The 23,569-nt window shown below is 38.5% G+C and overlaps 1 protein-coding gene across 3 annotated transcripts in view; it reads left to right on the top strand.

Annotated features, from left to right (window-relative positions):
- The window catches only part of LOC137585803 (lachesin), a 149,402-nt gene that overhangs the window by 111,137 nt on the left and 14,696 nt on the right, over positions 1 to 23,569 (top strand). For 2 of the 3 annotated variants that reach the window (XM_068301755.1, XM_068301756.1), the window contains exons 8-13: positions 366 to 497; positions 1,180 to 1,277; positions 8,052 to 8,281; positions 10,793 to 11,155; positions 11,478 to 11,536; positions 18,913 to 21,932. In XM_068301755.1, the coding sequence (XP_068157856.1) occupies positions 366 to 497; positions 1,180 to 1,277; positions 8,052 to 8,281; positions 10,793 to 11,155; positions 11,478 to 11,536; positions 18,913 to 19,025 (995 nt within the window). In that variant the 3' untranslated portion in view covers positions 19,026 to 21,932. Of the gene's footprint in view, positions 1 to 365; positions 498 to 1,179; positions 1,278 to 8,051; positions 8,282 to 10,792; positions 11,156 to 11,477; positions 11,537 to 18,912; positions 21,933 to 23,569 lie in introns of those variants that run through there. The other variant, XM_068301757.1, reaches the window with a different exon arrangement.

Here is a 23,569-nt window from a genome sequence, read left to right on the forward strand (position 1 = left end):
TAAAAGAAAACTTTAAACAATTTCCATAAAAATGAAAAGTCAAAGAAATTATTTTTTCTTTTTCTCTTCTGATTTTTGCCGCTGCTCCTGTTGTTGTTGTTGATGTTGTTACTGCTCCTGTTTGTTGTTTTTCTTGCCCTGCTCTTTACCTCTCTCTTTTAATATTAAATATAATGCCCATTGATGGTGAAGCGGTCCTGGACCAGCAATCACTGTGTGGGGAGCCACATCCACACGTTGAGAATTGAGTCCCTGTAATTGGCTCTGTCATTTCATCTTCTTTGGGTTGTGGCACTACTTTTATTGACTTGCATTTTTCATGGGGCTTTCTTCTTTCCTTTTTTTTCTGCCTTACTCACTTGCAGGCGAAGAGAAGTTACACTCGCACGTCCTTTCCATTGAAAATGTTGATCGGCATAAGGGCGGTGTCTACATATGCACGGCCAACAATGGTGTTGGTCAACCCGCATCCAGTCAGGTTGTCCTCCATGTTCTATGTAAGTATGAATCACCTCCCACACATACAAACACACTTCTTTCTCCTCCAATCATAGTGAAAGCGAAACAAATTAATTTTTTTCCCAAGTGTTGCCCTTGCATTGCCGCTGCCAGTTCAATTTATGTCAAAACTGATTTCAGTTCGATTTTGAATGGGTATTGACGCAGTGCATGCAATCCTGTGAGTGGGTAAATCACGGGGGCAGAAAGGATGGGAGAACGCGTGTGTGTGTGTTTGCTTGCCAGACACATACACACACAGACACAGAGCAGTGAAACTTTTTATTACAATCCACCGACCCGACATTTATTGGCCGACTGACTCACAATTATTGAAGTGCCTTACGGGCCATCAGAAATTCTGACATTTATTTGCAATTATATGAGTATATATCGCATTTATATATATATTTTTACCGATTTCAATATGATTCTGATTGGCTGCCAAAGGTCGCTACTCTGCGTTCGTTTTCCTTTCCTTCCCTTTCCGCTTCCCATCTCTTTAAATGCCTCTGGCATATTGCAGGTGCTAATTATGTGGTCATTAATTATTCTTTGGTGTTCCCATTCTTTTCATAGTCATTGTATTCCTGGTGTCCGTTGTTATTAACTAATTTCTTTACATTCTTTTCTTACCACACTCACTCATACCCGCACCCACGCCCACATACACATTTACAGATTCGCCGGAAATCGCAGTGGAGCGTCCCGTTGTCTTCTCGGGTGAAGGACATGAGGCCATGCTGGTTTGTATCGTCCATGGTGAAACACAGCCTGAGGTATGTTTTAATTAAATTTCGTACATAAATTTTCATTAACGCGTTTGCTCACTTGGAAATTCGTACAACAATACAAACACACACACCATCAAATGTATAGATATAGATTGCTGCGACCAATGGCTAAGCAATTTTTTTTCTATCTTCATTATACCGCGTAGAAGAAGAGGCCAAAGGGGATTTGGTTTTGGGGGCTTTAGCACAAGACAAAAAAAAACAGCTGGCAACGCATTAATTAAAAGTCTACAAAAGGCAAATTGAAGTGCACAGTACAAAGTGCAGATGATGAAAGTGATGATGATGGTGATGGTGAAGTTGGGGGGCAAGGCGTAAAGCATAATTTTAATCAAACATGCCACACAATAGACTAGTAGAGACAACAAGGAGGTGCAGAAGCGCAGGACCGACAAAGCGTCATTCACATTGCATTTCGTCGTATATTTTTGTTTTTCATTCTCCCGTTTTTATTTCTCGTTTCGTTTCAGTTTTCATACTTCTCGGTATTTATTTTTGTGCTTTGCGCCTTTTGTCGACATTTAAATTAATACGCTTGGCTATAATTCAAAGTAAAATTGCGGAAGTTGCCAAAGCGGAAGTGAGAAGCGGCAAGCTGCCGAAAAAGAAATGTCAGAGAGAACTACCCAGAACCAGAAAAAATATACAGATAGACGAGGGCCAAATTCAGTTCTAACAAACATTTCGATACCCTAGCTTAATTTAGTATTTTCAAAATAATTTGGTTTTTTTTTTTAAGAGATTCTTAGTTTTTTTGGTATGAATTTGCAAAAGAATATACCTAATTCTATAAGCTGATATATGATATACATATGTATCTGTGTCTAAAATGATTATTAAGCTAGTTCTTTTTATAGAAGAAACGCTCGAAACGCTGATTAAAAATGTATCTAATCGAATAAAATGTGCAAATATGCCGATCCTAGGAGGGTATACAAAACTATGGCACACACAAATACACACATACAGAGTGTAAGAGAGAGTGAGAGACAGCACAGAGTGTAGCATAGTGCAGAACAAAACGAATAATGACTTGCGACCACAAATGTCAATGCTTAAAATTATACAGCTGCCTTTTCATTTCGCAGACGGTTTGAGCGAGTGAATGAGTGACTGCTGGAGGTCTCCGCCTGCTAGTTCCACGAATTTCGGCAGCGCATTAAGTTTTTATGGCATTTAATTTTTTAACATTTTTCTTCGTCTCTGTTTTTTTTTTTTTTTTTTGAGTTTTTTGAGTTTGACCACAAAGAGTTTTGCTTAGCTCGACTCGGCTGCATTCCAACGAAAAAGCATAACTATTTATTTGCCCAACCAGAAGGCCAGGCTTTTGGACACAGACTCAGAGACTCGGACTCTGGTCAGCTCTAACTACTACAACTGTGTGTGTGTGTGTTGCATTTGCTCTGCACGTTTCATTATAGAGCTCTGATGCCGCGCTGCCGTCGACGATAACGTTGACGTTTGTGGAGGGTGGGTGCTGTGTGGAGGCGTGGCATTTGTAGTCTTTGAGAATGGCATTTCCGCATGCAATTTTTACATTTGCCTTGCTCTCAACGCTGCCCGCTGTTGCCCGCCTTCTATTGCAATTTCCATTTCCATTGCCATTTCATGCAGTTCGTCATTTTATGGCTACTAGTTAAATGTATACAATTTAACGCTTCGTTCTCGTTGTTCGCGTTCTCTGTACTTTAACCTACCACTAACGAGCCTTGAGGAAAGTTGGCTACACTTCTAGTCCCTCCGTGCGTCTGCACATCAGCGCGGGTGGGTGGTGATGAGAGAAAAAGAGGGAGAAAAATATGTTCAAGTTTTTGCTTTAGGCTCGTCGTTGATAAAATGTTAATTAAAGAATTCATTCGCATGTAAATTTTATGCCGTAAAGGTCAGTTTAATTAACGTGTTAAAGTGTGAAAGTTGGCAGCTATTTTTGTGTTTTAATATTTCACTTATTCCAGACAATGAAAAACAAGAAGCACCAGCAATTTTATGATGCCATTTGGATTGGTCATGTTGCACTTTAAAGTGTATTTCGAAAAAGAAAGAGGTTAATTAAATGGAAATTAAAATTCAATGCATCACTTAATTGAGAAAATTGAATGGTTCGATTAGTGAATATTGAAAAAAGTTTTTTTAAAATAACTTTACACGGTTTTTATACCCTTTAAAGTCAAAGTTACTTTTAAACATTAATTGCAAATAAACCTAAAGCTATTTAGTTTTGATTAAGCATATGTTCCTTAAAAATTATATTAATTATTTAACAAATTCCTGATTAAAGTTCAGATCGCACAAAAGTAGGCAACGTTTTTAAGGCATTTGAGAATAAATATAGCTTCATAACAATCGATTTTAGCTCTTTATATATACAATTTTTGCTATTGTCGCTCATTTTTAATTATGTCGTGACAGCGACAATGGCAAGTTGCAGAAAACCGCAAACTCTGCAATGCCACAAGCATTGCATATTAATAATTTAACGCGCATTCAAAGTGGTTGTAACAAACACACACACAAACACGGAGAGATAGATGGGTAAAAGAGGAGGAGGAGGGAAGCTAGGTGACGTGGGCGCATACACACCGCTTACATGCTTATGAACATGCACTTATGTGCATATTTACATATTAATTACGCATTGCACCACAATCCCAAGCCCCCCTTCATAGAGGCAGTCTTCCCAGTCCATTCCGTTCTCTGCCGCAGACCAAATCTGGCATATTCATAATCCATTGATATTGTTGATTTGTTGCATAATGAATATCATAAACAAGCACTAAGCTGGCTGTCCCCTATACCCCTTATACCCCTTCACGTCCCCTCCCAGCTCTATTTATCTATGGGTTTGGCTCTCTTGTCTGCGTCATCGTTGTCGTCGTGCAACCCCATCATCATCATCAATGGGAGCAACAAAGTCATTACTGCAATTGTCAATTAACATGAGCGACAGCAATGGGAGAAACATCATTATCAACGTCATCATGCGGCGGCATTGTCAACGATGTTGATGACGTCCACAACCTCCATCGATCTCCTCCTTGATGTCATCGAATTGATGTCGGGGGTATTTAACATGCAGCAGCATTTGACATAGCTATCAACATCAACAGCTAACAACATTAATGGGTCGTGGGGAGATTGCACTCTCTCTCACTCACACACACACACACGGCGTTCCCATCCTGTTTTGCGCGCCATCAATGGTTATTCTAGAATCAGGCCTTCGATATTAGGAAGGTCGCTCGCATGGGCGTTGGCCTGGGGTAGATTGGTGTTGCCTTTTCCTTTTAATTATTTTGCAAATTAATTTCCAAATTGGTAATTTTCTTCACATTTGCACAGTAAAAGACAAGAAGTGCGGGTTAGGGAGCGTTGTACCAAAATCGATTGTGTTACCACTCTTCAGAGCCAGAGCCAGCTGCTGGCTGCAGTAATGAGTTTTTGTGCCCCGGCTGACTGGGCCCTGACTGGGTTGCCTGGCTGGCAAATTAGGTGCCTAACTATCTATCTAGCATGTATAGTGGCATTAACTAAAAGTAGATTGATGCTTGAATGAAACCTTTCCCCTTCCACCCTGCGAATGAGGAGATTCCTAATTATAGAGAATTCATAGAGCTGCAGTTCATTTAACAAACTCCATGGCAATAAATCTCTTTTCCACCAAATGAAATGATGAAAGCATTCGTTCTTGCGTCCTTTCTAAAAAACCAAAACGTATATTGACTATTGTCAAAGGATTGCCACTTTGTGCTGTAATGAGCAAACAAGTTTATATAGTCGAAAGGTTAGACATTAAGAGGTTCTTTAAAAGTTGTATCCTTCTTTACTCTCACGTTATGGTTAACATTTGTCAGTTATAATTACGAATGGTATTGTACAGTAGAAAAACACGAAATTGTTCGCTTTTTCCTTTGCCAAATCACTTCTTTCGATTATGCAGATGCTATACCAGAAATTGATTCTCATATCATTTAAAGTGGTTTACTATGTCAATCGCTAAACGTTTTTATTGATGTTAACAATGCATGGCAAATAGATTGGTCGCTCACCTACCAAGTGCTTCAAGAGAGTGAAGAGGTTTGGCGCGATTATTGTTTCAATTATGCGGTCGAATGAATGACCATTGACTGATTGAAGGGCGGCTGGCCATTCACACATTGTAAAGCGTTGACATGTAATTAATTACAGCAAGTTATTTATTGTCATTATCTAATTTCTATTAGCATTTTCCCACAGCTCGAGCTCGAGCTCTGAACACGTCGAGGAGCTGAAGTTGAGTCAAACTGTGGCCATTAGGGGCGACACCAGACCAGGCTGGTCTCACAGACACGCAACTAGCGACTTCTCCAAAGTTGTTCGTGTGGCGTGCCAACGCTGCGAATGCGTAATTCCCCACATGCCACTCGCAATTATTTGTTTTGCTGCTCCAGCTCCACCTACATCTAACAACACTTTTCCGCCAACAATTTCCGATGTTGCTTGTTGTCCTCCTGCCATCAATCTGCCCCCCGTTTCCCTTTTGCTATTGCATAATAGATTGCGAAAGTGAAAAGAAAGAAAGCACGCAAATTCTATTCTTTCCTTTTTGCCTGATTAGTGTTGATTGGTATTTTTCGCTTTACTGCTCATCAATGCTAATTTTCTTTTCTTTTTCCTTTTTCGTCTCCATCTTTTCCTGCCATTCCAAGAGCAAGAGCTGCAAAGTTTGCCAAGTTCCCGCCACCCTTCCTTTTTGTTGTTTTTCTTTTATGCGGCAAAAGCTAACTTCACGTGCAACATTTGAAAATTAAGCGCAAGTGCAAAAGATTGATTGGTGAAACATTTGCGTAGATATATATTGATGAAGTGCAGGAAGAAATGGAACCATGGCAGCCAATCAATCGCCCCCAGACCAAAGCAAACCAAACCAGACCAGACGCGGCTGACGGCTGCCAGTCAATGGGGCGGCGGTAGCGGTGGCGGCCGAGAGTTTTATTAATAACAACAGCGGCGCATTCAGTCCAGCTTGGTAATTAATTCGGTTAGCAATGTGGTGGAAATAGCGTAAAAATATTAAATAAAATAATTTTTTGGCCATTTTTCTGCCACGTCAACACTTACGCCTCGTTACGCACGACTGAAGGCTAAAAGCATGGCGCCAGGCAGGCACAGAACACACAGAGATTCAGTCTGGGTTGAATTGAATTGGATGTGGCTGTGGATGATGATGAGGTTTTTGAGAGGGCGGCGGCAATGGCAGAACGCAAACATCAACAATTTGGACAAATAATAACAAACATTTATGGGTGGAGCGGGGGTTTTGGGATCAGAGGCATAACTGTAAATGCACACGTACACCCAATGGGCGTCGCTTCGTGTGTTCCTCCATTCACATTCAGCATATCTCTCTCGTCCTCTGTGCAAAATATGACAACACATATGCAGCAGTGACAGCCATTTTAATGGAATATGCGGCAGAAACAGGGGCACAGACAAATGTTAACTAATCTAGCCCGAGGCAGATGGAGATAGAAATAAATAAGTGAAAACGAAAACAAACTCAAACCCGAAACTGGATTCGAATTCATTTCCAAAACTCATCTCAACCCAAACCAGCTAGTTTTACGCCTGCCTAGCCTATAACTTTTTTTTCTTGTTCATACCCATATATATTTATTTTAATATTTTTGTCTTTGGGAGACTGCGGTTTGGTTGTTTTACTACACCCTGTAGACAGAAAATTAAAGGGTATTTAACCTGGAAGAGGCTCTTTTAAACCAGGAACCTGGAGAAGGCTCTTTTAAACCCTTATTCCCTTCTTTTACAATCCTAAAAATCTCAGTGAAAAACAGACTCTTTTATTAGATTAGCAAACAAAAAATGATTTATGATCACTATTGATCTAGGAGTGACTAGCAAAAGCAGACATTCAAAAAACCATGAACAACTTAAACAATCTACAGGGTATTGAATGGTCCCCAACGTGACTGAAATTAATTTTTATTACAGATTTTGTTGTTTTTTTTTTTTTTTGTTATGTGTGTCATGCGTGAAGCACCTGCTGCCGCCTGTTACCCATTTTCTGTGTTAATTCGTGCGTTGGCATGTTCTTTTCGGCTTACAAGTATCCATATTCCCAATGGCTGCGGATCTCTATCTGCGATACCGTGCTCGTGTATATCTTTTTGTTTCGGGGAAAAGCCTGTCAAAGCGACGACAACCGACAACCAGCAGGAATAACGAGTTCTCAATGCTCCATTCAGTGGTCTGTTCAAATATATTGCAGAATTTCGCCGTGGCTCAAGCTTTTGTTTAATTTGCAACACATGCACGAATCTTAACTGTCTACAGAGCATAGTTAGGTTCTATTTGCACAGTACAGAGAAACATTAGAAAAATATCTATTTCACATATGTAAGTGTATATCACTAAACAGCTATAGAAGAGTAAAGTTTGTTAGTTTGTAGTAGTTAGTGGTCTGTAAGAAGTAAAATCAATGTTCATTGCCTTGCATGTCGATCTCATTTTCAATTTGAACAGAAATTACGTTTAATTGACTCTCAAGTGACGAGGTACATGAAGTGGAAGTATTGGCCACAAATCGCCTTAACTTTTACCAGACATTGCCCTTGCCTTAACCGCACTCACACGCACACAATGTCACAGACACACACACAATGCAGACATCTAATCTTGGAAAATCACCTCCTTCATTGCCACAGCCATCGCTTGTCGACTGTCTCTGTCTACGCTTCGATTGACCAAGTTTTCAATTATTTACAGGTAATTTGGTTCAAAGACACCATGCAACTGGATACCACAGAGCGCCACATCATGGAAAATCGCGGCTCAAGGCACACGCTGATTATACGCAAAGTGCATCCGCAGGACTTTGGCAACTATTCCTGTGTGGCCGAGAATCAGTTAGGCAAGGCACGAAAAACTTTGCAATTGAGCGGAAAACCGAATGTAGCCGTTTTTAATTCACTCGCAATCAGTCAATACAAGGACAGGTAAGAGAAAAATCACCTACCCCACCCTCAAACTTATGTAATTGACTAGTAAATGCAAAAAAAAAAATTTTTTAAAAGATTAGAAAAAAATTTGGACGTTCCAGACATATATAGACTGGAGGAATGTGTGTGTGTGTGTGTAGTCGTAGCAGCTTTATTAGATTAATTTCGTTGAATGACAGACAGAGTGTGGGAGTCAGCGGTGAGTAGGAAGAGAGAGTCGCCCACGGGGCGTATACGTAACAAATAAAAGTTTTAATTGGATTAGCTGTCATCAAACGCGCGCACACACACACATACACTCAGTCAGTCAGTCAGTCAGTCAGCCGACAAACAAGCTCACATCTCATGTCACACACACTCCCTCAGACTGATAGAGAAAGACAAACAGAGGGACAGACATACAGACAGTCAGTTGGTTGGTTGGATGGTTGGTTATGTAGCTCGTTGAGTGAAATCGGCACCTTTTAATAATTCACTGTGAATTAAATCCGCTAAATGTTGGCAAAATTGCTTTAAAAACCAAATCGAAAACAATTTTTTAAATTCCTCACAAATATACATCGTAGGGAAGGGATTTTGTAGAGTAGAAAGGAGGGATGGCAGAGGACAAATGTCATTATAAGTTTTGGTTATAGAAATTGTTCGGCTAACTACGTATGTAAGCAACAAACGTAATGGCCATGACAACTTTTTTTGTTGTTTTTTTTTTCTGAGCGCTGATTTCATTACATTTCATTCCATTCGATTTCACTTTTGCCGGAAACTGCTGCCGGCAATTAAGCTACCCAAAAACGTAGTCAGCCCGCTCCATTTCTACCCCTCATCTCGAAGGACTTGCTGTAGCTGGCGCCAGTCCTTTGGCTCTTCAATTGTTAATAATCATTTTTATAGCTTACTTTACTTTTATATGGTATATGGGAGAGAGAAAGAAAAAAGGGAAAAACTTTTCTCTCGCTTTTGTGACTGGCATTTTGTGTGTGTTTTTATTGTGAACAGGACTTCAAGTTATTAGTTCGCAAAGCAAAAACAACAGACCAACAACAACAGCATCAACATGAACACATGAATCGATGGCAAAACAAATAGGAGAAAAGACCTTCTTATTAGTTGGCCCTCAACTTCCCCGAAATTCTGCGTCTGCTTGATTAGCATTCAAATTGTGTGCCGAGGTTATCGCAAAGCAATGAAGTCGAGCCTTTTGTAATGGCAAATGGCGACAGCAACATTCTAACCAAAGCGGAGCCAAAGAGGCCCAGAGCTGTAACTAGAGAGATGGAGGCGGAAGTGGAGTCTTTCATGAGTTACGCCATGTAATTAGTTGTTTACTTAAACCAAAAGTTTTCTTCACAACAAACCAGAAGCGGACTAGCTTGGGCGAGGGTCAACTATAAAATTAACATTCAATGAAAGTAAAAATTATAAGTTATTTCAAAGATGTTTTTGAAAATATTTTTCTCAAAAGATGTTTATATGCCCCAAAAAACATTATATGTGCGATAATAACTAGATAGTTCTTATATAGAATCTAAAATCTTGTAACGCTACAAGGAGAAAACTTCAATTTCTGTTATAAGAAAATTGTTAATTTTTAGAAAAAAGACGAGAAAGACATATAAAAGTGCGGACCTGCTAGTGGGTGGATTTGGAGTCAACTATAAATAAATGTGGCACATCATTCGCTTTGATGTTAATGAACTTAGCAGCAGCTAACGCCACCATCCAAGCACAATGTGTTCTAGAATTTAAACCAAGAGGCCAATGGCCAAAACTGCATTTCACGCACAGCTTGAATCGGTGTGAGAGAAGTTAGCCGGCTGGTTTCATATATAGCTTCATTTACACTTGAGTTAAGGATGTGGGTTAGCTTTTCGGTTGAATGGACGACGGCGCATTTTCAAGAGAGGGACAGAGAGAGAGAAACTGAGCAAACAAGAAGCAACCTATAACAATGAGTTGGATAGTTTAAGGATATCAAAGAGAAAGAGAGAGGGTGAGTCCCTCGTTGCATTATGTTAAGACGACAAGCAACAACACACAAGCCAACAATATGTGTGGCTGAAGAATGAAGGAGGAGCCGCACTAGCAGCAGCAGTATCTTAACCTCATATATATGTATATATATATATATACCGTCATTGTCGTTGTCGTCAGCCAACGTTGCCATTGATTATTATGTTGCTGCTTGGTATGGCTGTTGCTGGTGCTGCTGCTGCAGCTGCAGTATTGTTATTGATAGCTGCTGTTGTTGCTGCTGACGTGGCAAGCTTGCTTACGTGTTTGCGGCAACATCGTTGGCAGCTTCAGTAACAGTGCTTTTATATAAAATTTAACAATTTCATATTGTTGTACGTATTGATTGCACTCGTCTTGAAATAAATCCCACGCCAACAACTGTTGCACACAAAAAGTTTAGCCAATTTATTCCGCCCCAACCCCAACTCGTTTCGGATTTGTAGCGCAACTCTTCTTCATCCTTTTTGTGTGCTTTCCCTTCTTTCTTTTTTCTAGATATAATATCTCTTGGGTTGTTGACTCCCATTCACCCATCGAAGAGTACAAACTGTCCTTCCGCAAGGCGCCACAAGGACATGAGGTCGTTGACAATGCCATTGACTCGCAATCCTCCCACCACTCCTCTTCTTCATCGTCCTCGCAGATGTACGGCTCTGGTCAGAACTTGCATCGCAGCAATCATGGCGGTGGATTGTCCAACTATGGCGGCTATGGCAATCTGATGCATTGGGGACGCAACGATTGGCGCGATGTCGTCCTGCCAGCCATACCACGCTCTCATCACTTTTCTCAGGGCATGAGCTATATGATACGCGGCTTGGATCCCGATCAGCAATACGAGGCCACAGTCCAGTCCAGGTGAGTGGTTCGTTAACAACGGCGGCGGCCCAAAATAACAATCAGCCAATGCAAATTTATGCATAGCCAGAGTCAGTTAGGTTGAAGAGGCTCAAACATGATGGTGCACCTTAATGCTCCTTGTGGCTCCTTGTTGATGCTTCGTTTTGGCTGCTTGACCAATTTCTATTCGGCAGTGTTATTATTAATAACCGCATTGTGCAGCCACAACGGTGCAGCAGCCCATCAAATAGGGCTCATTAGCAAGAATTTGCATATTAATAACGGCTAATTTGCCTGATCTGCATAATTAATATGGACAAATGGTTTTCCCCATTCACAGAAATCATTATGGCTGGAGCGATTTGACCAAAAGTTTCGTCTTCTCTACATCATCGAATGGTAAGTAACATAAATTGAACATGTTGTTTACTTTGTTTTTATTGTTTAGTTTTCATAAGGTATTCTTTAGTCCAACTACTTCAAGAGTAGAACGTTTTAAGTACCTACCAAAGGTGGGAATAAAAATGTCCAGATTTGGATTGGGATTTGAAAGAACGTCATTTGTTTTTAATTCAAAGTATTCTTATTTTTGAGTACTTTAGTGGTTCAATTAGTTGCGTTAAGGGGAATGTTTGAGTTAAGTAAACGTCTCTCGGACTTGTGATAAACTCTGATTTTCAATGCGTAGTTAGCTTAAGGACGTCTTTTCCGACTTTTTATTCACTTTATCGAGTATCTCATTCTCTTAACTGATCACACATATGTGTATATGAAACATACATGTATTTGTTTCATGTTTAACTCTTTGCCGTGATGGTTGCTGTTTTCATTTTTGTATACTGTTTGCACAATATAAAATGTATTTTGCCCGGTTGCATGCATAATAATTTGGTATTAAGCGCTGCTTTTATCGATAATCCGCAAAAATCACAATGAAGCAGAGACAAAAACTGAATACAGTAAACTGTTAAACAAAAAAAAAAATATAAAAAACTGGGGAAAAAAGCAATCTCAAAATCGCTTTACATGACAGAGAGTCTGAAGAAAATCTGCTTGAAAACTGTCACAATTTAATGCATTAAAATTTATTACGGAAACGAGGAGCAACAAGAGACAGACAGAAGACAAGAAACGTAAAAAGCTAGCAAGCCCTGTCTTTCTCATTTTATTGTGTGCATTTATTTTCGTTGGTGAAAATTGCAGTAATAATTTCATACTAAGACGCCCACACACATGGCACACCCGCACAGCCCTACCCCCACACACCCCCCACACACATGGCCCACAGTTATCTTCACATTTCCATTTATGCACTTTCAAGGAGCACATCATATATACGCACTGTTGGTTGAGAGAGAAGCTTATGAATTGACTTCGCATAGTTAATAAGCATGAAAAATCAACCAAGGTTGTACTTTAATTGGATGATAGAGACAGAGAAAGAGACCTAGCATAGTTTCTTGTAGGTTGTTGCCACTGCTGTTATAAATAAACAGAGAGACAAAGAGAGGAAGAAAAGAAGGTCGAGAAGGAGGGAGCGACAGGCAGGTGGGTAGATTTAAATGCGCTAACGAAAACCATTTATATGCAAAACTATTGTTGCATTGCATACACAATGAGCAGGAGCAGGAGCTAGCAAGTGAGAGCGTGAAAAGCGATTTACCATGCAAATGACGCGCACTGCGCCGCGTAGCCGCCGCCGCCATCTTTTGACTGCCATGCGAAATGCATGCAAATGCAAACACTGCACAGTTCAATGCCGCCGTCGCCTAGCAAACAAACGCATAAATATGCAACCAGCAACAACAAACAAAAACAACAATTGCAACAAATGAAAAGAAATGCAATAAACACGCACACGCAAGCAAAAGATGGAGAGACACCGAAGGATTCGACTTCGACACAGCATGTCGACCACAACCTCCGGCTTGGGGGTCTGTCTTTGGAGCAAGTGAGAGGAGAAAGCGATACAGCGAAAATTTAATAAAGCAAAAGCGCCACATGAATGAGTGAATGGAACTGCCAAATTCAAAAGGAACTGAGCCAAAGGCGTAAAGTATCGATGTCAGAAGATGTTGCAAAAACGTGTTACGTGTTTGACAGGTGCAACAGCCACACACAACCACACAGAGACTCACTCGCAGTTTGTTTGTCACAGTTCTCTTTGGATGGTTCATTAGGCGCCATTGAAAATGGAGAAACTTCTTGCTGCTCCTCTCATACACATGGCAGCGTCTTGATATTTGTGTGTGGCATGTTCTGACATTGCTTTGTGCTAATGGAAATGACTTCATTATATTTTCGAAAAGGTAAACAATTTACGCAATTAGTGGACAAGCATGCAATGCAGCAAACTGGAACAACTGCTAGCTCGCAATCCTCGTGCCAAGCGCCAACTAATGAGCCTAGAGTGTCATAACTACATACAACAAGTACAACCACCAACAATGACAGCCACATACGATAACAGTAACACTAAAAGGACCAAGGACCAAGCACCAACTCTCTATCACATACATACATACACACACACACACACCTAACTAAGTATAACCAGTTCATTTACCTGGACCGTCGTGCCGACCCAGACTACATGTGTTCTTTCTGGCTGCTGATGCTACTGCTCTTGTTTGGTCTGGCCACTAAAAGAAAATGCCAATTGAGTGTTGTAGCAGACAAAAGCATCAACAGTTCCACATATGCACTTGAAATGTTAACGTTAACGTGCTCCCTCCTTTTCCTTCTACTCCTGCGTGCCACATTTATGAGCAGCAGGGCTAGAAAGTCACATAGAGAGGAAGAGAAAGACCGACTTCAAAGGAGAAGATAGTTCAACTAGTAGAGACACATTTGAACGCATTGCAGCAACCAACTGACAACTGCTGTAAGTGACAGTTTCGCAAACAATAACAACAATTGTGTGCGTTTGTGTGTGTATGCCCTAAGCTAAAGTGGGGGTAGAGCATGTTACCACAGATCAGAGTCAAAATCAATACAAGTAGCTCTTAGGCGGAATCTTAAGTACAAAATATATTGAACTGATTAATTAAGCTGATTTGTGGCCTCTAGGGCTAATTCGCAATCGGCTAAATAATCCAATACGAACCATTTAAAATCACTTTAGAACCTAAAGGGAGAGGGCCTTGCCTAATTTTTGTCAATGGCATTTCCATAAAAGTGTTTTAGATAGAAAACCTTTAGATAGTTTGGAGTAATATTTAAAATTTAATAGTCAATAGTACAATTAGATAAACTTGCTCAAAAATGTATTATTATTTTCAAAATAAAAGTATATCAAGTGTTTTTTTTTTAAATGGTTTAACTATTACCCTAAAGTTTTACAAGTATAACTTTCAATATTAATCAATCTAGTGAATGTGCATTAAGGACTCTCTTAGGGCATATTAAGTTCGCTTTGACTCGTCCTCGTGGTAACATTCGTAACGGCCTTTAAGTGCATTTAAATTTTATTATACTTTTTATGTTGATAAATTGTTGATATATTTTCATATATCTGTTCACTTTGGGCTGTTGTTGTCATTTGCCATTTTGGTGCGTGGCAAACATTTAGAAGTGTTTCGAACTGAATATAGTAGATATGTACATATACATAACATATAGTGAGCCAACTAGGTAGGTATGCAACTATTTACCATCATAACGTTCACGTTAACGGCAGAAGCGCACGCGGGGCCAGTTCTATAGTCATAGTCATAGCCATAGCCATTGCCATGGGGTCATGCCGGCACATAGAGACATAAAAAATAATGCATTTTGTGCACGCGAAAAAATACTCGACATAAAGAAAAAAAAAAACAAAAAGAAGAAAACACACAAAAAAGGAAAGAAGTTAAATAAAATTACAACGTAAAGTAAGGCAACGAGTGCTGAGTGTGAGTGTGTGTGTGTGTGTGTGTGTGTGAGTGTGAAGTGGGATATGAAGGAGGACGTTTGGCTAGAAGAAAATCAGAAAATGAAAGACTCGTTGAAACTTGCGTAAAACTTGCTGAAACTGCCAACTGAGGAATGCCGCAGCAGCAGAAGAAGCAAAAGCAATAATAACAACGACAACAACCAACAACAAGGCAACGCATTCAAACGATGACAAAGTGGACCCTTACTAGAAGCAAGGAGCGACGACAAGAACGACGATAGAGACGCGTAGCGTCTGCTCAAACTTTCAATTTACTCGTCCTCGACGACGGCCATCGTACCCCACACACATATATACACCGCACACATACACACATATAGAACGACCGCCGCCCATCAAGCTCTTCAGTGCGTTTGAAGCTTTTGTGTTGCCTCTGGGAATACTTTAGCAAAGGCCCCAAAACAACTGCAGCGTCGTCGTTTTTATACACATACATACACATATACATATATTCGTTTCTTTTTTCATTCACTTTCATGTAAGTTGCAAAGTTTGCCAAGGCACACAGCAGAAGGAACAAACAACAGCAACAAAAAAAATGAGCCGAAGAAGTTTTGTAGTGGCAGCATAATAAGCACAGGCAAAAATAGCACCACGCTCTCAGTTTTCAGTTCTCAGCTTTCAGTTCTTAGTTGCTAGATATATAATGCGAATTCTTCACGTGAATGTTATGTTTATGTAAAGTGCAGATACCCACAATGCCATCAGAATAAAGAGGGACAGACGACGAGTTGTTGCTGTTGCTGCTGCTGCTGTTCCTGCTGTTGTAGCAGCTCAAGTTGAAGTTTTTTGCTTGCCGCAAGTGCAGAGTGCTGCCCTAACACTGCACAACATCACCCACAGCCACAGCCACACTCACACCAACACCCACAAGATACACAAAAGAAGAAGGGCAAACTACATTTTTATTATCATCAGGATTATTGCATTCACAGGCAGCTCAGTTGGCAGTTTAATTGTAATTGACACATTTCTCTCCTGTCTAATCACCCTTCAAGTCTAGTATAGTTGCTAGTCGTGGTTTACATGGAGTAACGATGATGGTATTAAAATTGGTTACCATAACTTGAAAATCCCCCGTAATGGTAGCTTTTGCTGAATGGGTTATAAGCTCGAAAGTGCGTTACCAGGCATTGAAAATGCGTGGCTTCAAAGCGAAGAACGAACAACAAAAAAGGGAGAAAAAATCCGATTTGTCTGCCTGATGCCATGATGCTCTTATACCACAACACACCAGCAGCAGCAAATCCCTGTCCTTGCCACAGTGGCAGTTTCCTAGTACTAGGGTCTCCTCTATCTGTAGAAGTAGTTGTGTATTTCTCTGAATCTGTGTGTGTCTCTGTGTGGTGGCTAGCACATGTCCATTTGTATTTGTCGCCGAACCGCAATGCTATTATGTGAAAAACGCGTTTGTTCTATCGCACTAAAAATGCTACTGAAAATCGGTAGAGAGCTGAAGAGAGCTAGAGATGTAGTCCTAGATCCTAGAGGGCCAGGTGCTGAAATCTGTGCACTGTTGCGGCAGACCAGGCCACTGTGTGTGTGTGTGTGTGTGTGTGCGTATGTGTGTGGCGACATCGATGGCTGCGCGTGCTTATTTAGCTGCACAAACGAGAAATCACAAGTGACGTTACGGGGTTTTTGTGCCAACCAACCGCAAGCAATAAAAGACGCAATGACAGACCAAAGCGCGCGCGAGCCACATTAGCTGGACGGGCCACATGAACACGAATGCAGCTAACTGCGCTCTTCCTTTCCTCCTTTTCGATCTCTCTGCATTTCTGGCCACGTCTGTTTTCATTACAAAATCGTTGACATTCGCCTGGCGCCGCAATTGACAATTTGCTTTTATTTTATGCTGACAGTTTGGGAATTTATATGGTAATGTCTCCCAATGGTCATTTTTCTTAGTCACTTTAGCCCAAAATGGTTTAGATAGAGGGAGAGAAATATGAGCAAAGGACCACACGACATTTGGAAATTAAACGTGTCATGTAGCCAACACAGATGCCTCAATAGATAAGCTGTCCTGGTTGCAAGCACCAGCAGTACTTGGAGTTGAATCAAGAGCCATAGGCAAACAAAATGACATGCAACCTACATAGATACCATATTCACGTTTGACATTCAATATGAAGCATCCTCGGATGTTGTCTGTCTATTAAAAATGTCATCACAACTGCCAAAGCAATGCACACACATACACACAGAGTAACAGAGGGGAGATTTGTTTTAGATAATGTCATACGAAAAAGTTACCAAGCGCAGTAATTTTTGTAGTCAGAGTGTGTTATCAAATATTTATAAGTTTCAGTTGCATCATCATCATCATCAAGTACAACATTCCGCCTGAATAAGTAGGAAAAAGTAGGCGGATGCGGATGCGGATGCGGATACGGATACGGATACGTTATAAGGTAGCCCAGTAATGCGATTGAACACTTGACATCCTTGGCATTTCATTAAAATTTCCGATGACCGAGAGCGAGAGAGTCTTTCATTTAACTTTATTTACATATAGATAGCGCATATAACTTTGTATGTGACATTCAGCCAGGTAAATTCATCTACCTTTGGTTTCCCTCCTCACCTAGCCGTTCCCTTCCCTTTTATTCCTTTACTTTACTTTCCTTCACTTAACTCGCTTTTGGATTGGCGAAATGCACATTTGTCATTATTGACAGATGCGGCGCGTTGCCATTTTAATTGCCGGCCTTAATGAAATGAGCTGACTACTGAGGATACAACGAGTACACATACCAATCATTCAGCCCATCTCTACGAAAGTAAATCGATCTGATTGCAGTTAAAGCGTTAATGATTTATTTACACACTCTTGGATTTGATTTAAATGTCAATGGAAATGTTTGGGTCGTTGGTATTTTTATTCACACACACACATACTGCACCTATACACTTAATTATAATTGCGCTTTTATCCTATGACTATCTCGCTATGGTTTTCCACACTCTTGAAATTTTTGTAACTTCGCGACATATTAATTGCAGATGGACCAGGTGATCTATCAACATTTTTAAATCACGGTCTGTCAGGTTAGTTTCTTTCACTCTCTCTCTCTTTCTCTTTCTTTATCTATATTTCACTCTCTGTCTCACTCTGTCTGTCTCTATCTCTGTCTGTCTCTATTTCCATATACTTTTTGGCATGTTTCCTATTTGCATGGTATTCATTTTTAAACACTTTTTTGTACCTAAAACTCAATATTGAATAAAAATCTTTAGTTTTAAATTTCGAATGCGTAGGGGGTGATGTGGAATTCCAGGGATTGGTGGGTATTTGTAGTTTTTCTTTTTTTCTTTGTGTGCCATTTTAGTGATCAATAAACGCAAAAGCACCAAAACAAAAAATAAGTGAACAAATTCATGAAAGCAAAACAAAAAAGGCCAAAACCAATTCAATCGGTTTCTTTACTTTACAACGAGCGGTGGATACCCTTTAGCAAAAGATAGATGCTACTCTGAATGGAAATGTTCATAAATTTTTGTTTATTTCCCTTTCTTGAAGCATTTTGTAAAAAGAATTAAAAACGAAAATGTATGCAAAACAAATTGGAAGCCAATGTTTAAAGAGTTTGCATAGACCCTTTCTTTTTCTGTACATGTTTACAGGGTATATTTAATTGCGAATTCAGTTATAAGCAGACATAAATATTTCAATCTATTCAACTTTGCATGACCAAGCAATCGATTTGATGGATGCAACTAAATGAATATACCAAATTTATGTATATAAATATAAGTCTTTTTAAATAAATATAAGAATATATAAAACTTATTACTTACTAATTTCGATTGGATTCTTTTCGTCCTTTTCCCACAGATAACGAGATGCGGGATCTGAGTGTTATATCGTATGGCAGCGGCACCATCAATCGACAACAATTCGGTCTATTAACATTAAGTGGAGCCATATTTAGTTTAATGTTTGCCTAAGTTTGCCAATCTTGTAATTTAGTTGAATCATAATCATAATACTGAAATTTGATTTAAATAACGAATTTCACCGCCAATAGCCGTAATAAAGGATGTGTGTATGTTTGCTTTGGATCTTTCATTTTTGTGTAAGGTAAACGAATCAGAGAAGCAACAGCAGCAGCAGGTGAAAGATCTGCTTTGACTTTAGTCTAGTTAATTTTTAGCGTAAGAAATTATATTAAACATTTACAACATTCACACATTCTGCTCTCTTCTTTCTCAATCTCTATCTTTAACTCACTTCGTATCGAAACTAAACGAAAAACCAATGGAACCATACATTCTACATGTAACAATCAATGTAAAAGAGCATGAAATTGTTCAAAACTATACAAAAGCAAAAAAAAAAAAAAAAAAACCAACCTTTATCTTAAACGTATTACATCCTCACACACACACTCATAAATTCATAGAGCATGTCTCGCACTCTCTCCCCAAAAAAAAAAAAAAAACTCAAATGTATATAGATTTTATTGCATACTTTTAGGTATAAATAAACTCAGCACCAAAGAAGAAAGAAAAACACTTTTCACAAAAGCAAAAAGGGGAAAAAACGAAAAATACAGACAAATATTTGATCCATAAACCCAAACCAGTTAGTGTTAGTGTAATAAGCCCAAAAATAATATTATTAAATTTAAAAACCCGAAAAAACATCAACAACAACAAAATATGCTTAAATATGTATGTTTATGTAAAATGATGGCATACAATTTAAAACTAAATTACGAGTATAGCAAATTATCAAATATACATGAACAAATAAGATTAAAAATAATAAAAACAAAATTATTAACTACCATTAAAACGCAGAATCCATAATGAATGAAATCCCTAAATTAATTTGCTAAAAATATCTAACGCATAGTTCGTCGAAGGCTTAAAGCAAGCAGCAGCAGCAGCAATGTTTTTTCTAGCTTTTTGCTCATTTTTTAATGTACTTAAACCAAAATATGTGTAGGAATTAAGTAAGTAGCTTAATAAATAGCAGCAGTGAAAACAACAAATTGTGTGCAAGTATTTCCATACCCAAGTATATTGTGAATGATTTTTGATTTATGAAATCTGACTAGAATCCATACATACATACATACATACATTAAAAAATATAGGTAAAAATATAAATTGTACTTTTGAATGTGAGTTTTAAATTCTCAATTAGTAGCTAAGTGTAAATAAATAGGACTGCAGATAACTATACAAAGGCATACATACATGGGTAAATGAAATGAATAAAGTTTTAGATCAAAATGCAAAAATATCTACTATGTATGTATGTATGAAGAAGTTTATTTAAGCATATAACCATAATTGAGTATGCATGTATAGATGTATGTATGTATTCTCAGCAGGATGTGGCCCAGGATTGCTAATGCTTTATGTAAATATATATATATATATATATAAAACCATATAAAACGAGATACATAGAAATTAAATGCACTCTATTCTCAAACAAAAAAAAAAACAAATACAAATTAATGTTGCTTCACCTAGCAAATATCTAATAATAATATAAAAATGGCACCTTTCAGATAATTTTCGGTTATTGACCAGCAATTCAAGCCACCCTGTATTATATAATTATATTATATTAGCAATTTGAATATAAAACAAAAGCCAAGTGAAAAAGATAAATTAAACCATTGAGACATTTAAAAAAAGAGAGACGTACGATCTGCGGCTGTGCCGTAGTTGCTATAACCTTGCAGATTAACGATCGAATCACATTCAGCTTCACATAAGATTTCCGAGAAGATTATCTGACCAATATTTCTTAACAGTTTCATTTTAATGGGAATTGGTCTGCCACTTTGATTGACATTGAAAAAATACATTGCTTGCTACCATTTAGTAAATCAATTTCAGAGCTTCCTGCAAGGTTATAGACAAGTAAAAACCGATAAAAATTCTCTTGTATAAATTTAAGCTATTAATAAGGGATACAAATTATTATAATCATGAATGGGGGAAATAAAACAAAAAAGAAATGGAAAATGAAAAAGCACATACTTACAATATATGAGAATTAAAATGCAACTTGATTTTGAGATAAATACAAATAAAAAAATATCGCACACCCCCCAAATCCACCCCACCCCATTCCCTAATCCACCCACTCACTCACACACTCACACACACACATACAAATATACAGCTTATGAAGGATTTAATTAATGTGAAAACAGCCAAAAACAGAATAAAGCGAATAACAACAAAAAACAACCAAAGTGAAAATCCCAAATTGAATATTAAAATTGTATGTGTAATTAATACTGCAGGCAACCGTCAAGACAAAACTGAAAATGAAATTACAATTAAATTACAATTTAAATTTAAACTTGTATGTGTGTGTGAGTATGTGCAAATGAAAATGTCAGCCTGTCTCTATGTGTGTGTGTGTGTGTGTGTGTGTGAGTAGATGGACTCCGTTGTAATCAATTGAACTGCAATTTGATGGATAATTGCACCTACAGAGAAAAATATCCTTTTGGAGGCATTCCCCAACGATAACTAAGTTAATCAGGCAATACTAACTAAAACTCTACATATTAACACTGAAATGGAATGAATGTGTACTTTTCATTTTAGTTATGATGGTAATTGTATTTACTTAGTTAATGCTATCAAGAATATTAGAAAAATATTCCGACAGTTACTTTCCAACCCATTCCTCCTCCCACGTTCCTTCCCGATCCAAAACAGATATAATCGAAAATCCGAAAAAAAAAAAAAAAAACCAACTTGCTGTATTGAATGTATATGTGAACTAGAAACCGTATGTGTATGTATATTTGATTATTTTGTAAAATTTTTCAAAAACTATAAATAAAGTCTATATTAACATATAAATGTAAAAACAAATGCATCTCTTTTTTATCCTTTCTAATGATGTTAAGGCACTTGCGCCGACATTGGCCCAAGGCAACCGAGGTAAACACAAGTACATACAGAAGTCTATATCATAGACAGACATTGGAGATGCACCTGTCGTGGAAAGGAGAAAAAGGTTTGAAAGGAGTTAAAGTTGCGTAAACTTGGTTTATTCTATTCCACTTTTTTTCGCTCTATTCAGTTGGTATGTGTGTCTGGTAGCTCGCTCTAACCCTCTCTTTTTCTATAAAAGACTGTGTGGAGACATTTAAGTGGAACCTACCGCAAACATTACCATCTCCACATAGAGATACGTATACGTACATATGCATATACATACATATACGTTGTACAAGGGAATGGTAATAGAAATGGCAAAGTTTCTTTTGCTTTGGGAACTGCAGCCAGGGTTTATCTGTGGGTGAAGGGAATATCGTCGAGTTATTACACAAGCAATTTTCAACCAGAACTTTAAATGGAAAATGGAAATTTTTTTTGGAATTTTTGACATAGAAACGTCACGCTTATTTAAATATGAGGTCCATAATCTACATACACGCATAGAAAGAGAGAAAGAGAGGGAGAAATTGTTTTTTTGTTGACAACGACATTGAGATTAAAGGGTAGACATTCCATGCTTACAACTTTTATTTTAGTTCAAATTTAAATATGGGTTAACCTTAGTTTAGACATTGCGTATGCAGTGAATGTGTTGACCGAATTTGCTTTCACTTTCTAATTAAGTTACCTTTGTTGGTATTATGCAAGTTTTTAATTAACCATCAAAGGGAAAACAATTTTCTCAAATTTTTCAATAGCTGTTGATCTAATATCTATGTGAAATAAAGTTCACTCTAAATATTCATACAAATAAATTGCATGAAGAGGTGAAGGGTGTGAGAGGTTAACATAGCACCTGAGCCAAAGTTTACAATTGGTAATACGGTAAATTGAAAAGTTGTATGTGCTAATGAAATACTTGGCTAAGCACATACAAAAGAATTTGTTTTGCACCAGGCAAATAACACGGCAAGGCAAATTGGTTGGCCTTGTTTGAGAGCACGTGGCTGCGGCAAAATGGAATGCAATTTTTTCCCGTTGTTTGATGTTGTTGTTGTTTATATTTGTTCTCATTTTTGTTTCTCATAATATGCCAATGCCATGAAGCTTAAGCCAATTGCAAGAAGGTGCAAATGGCATAAAATTACAACAACCGAACACTGGCGAACCGAACTGAAAGCCTACAAAGAAGAAATATAGGCACATGTTTGTATGTATGAGTTTTTGGTTGAAATGAAAGTGAGAACGTGTGTGTGTACAAAAAGCCATAGCCTAAACAAGGGCAGCTCATGTACACGCAACTCTATGCGTGTGTGTGTCTGTGCGTGCGTGTATGTACCTCATTTCCGGACATTGTTTTTGGGCCCATGATGCAATGAAGTTGTGTGGCTGGCTGACTGGCTTCGTTTGGCTTTGTTGCTCTCGTTAGCCTATGCTGCTGCTCCTTGTTTCCTCATTCCTGTTTTGACTGTTTTGGCTGCTGCTGTTTTCCACGTTACGAGCTACTTGTTGTTCCGTTACGTACCCAACATTGGGCGCTTGCATGTGTGTGACATGTTTGCATAAGG

The sequence above is a fragment of the Drosophila tropicalis genome, unplaced genomic scaffold (genome assembly GCF_018151085.1).
Source record: "Drosophila tropicalis isolate 14030-0801.00 unplaced genomic scaffold, ASM1815108v1 contig_878, whole genome shotgun sequence".
NCBI classification, from domain to species: Eukaryota; Metazoa; Arthropoda; class Insecta; order Diptera; family Drosophilidae; genus Drosophila; species Drosophila tropicalis.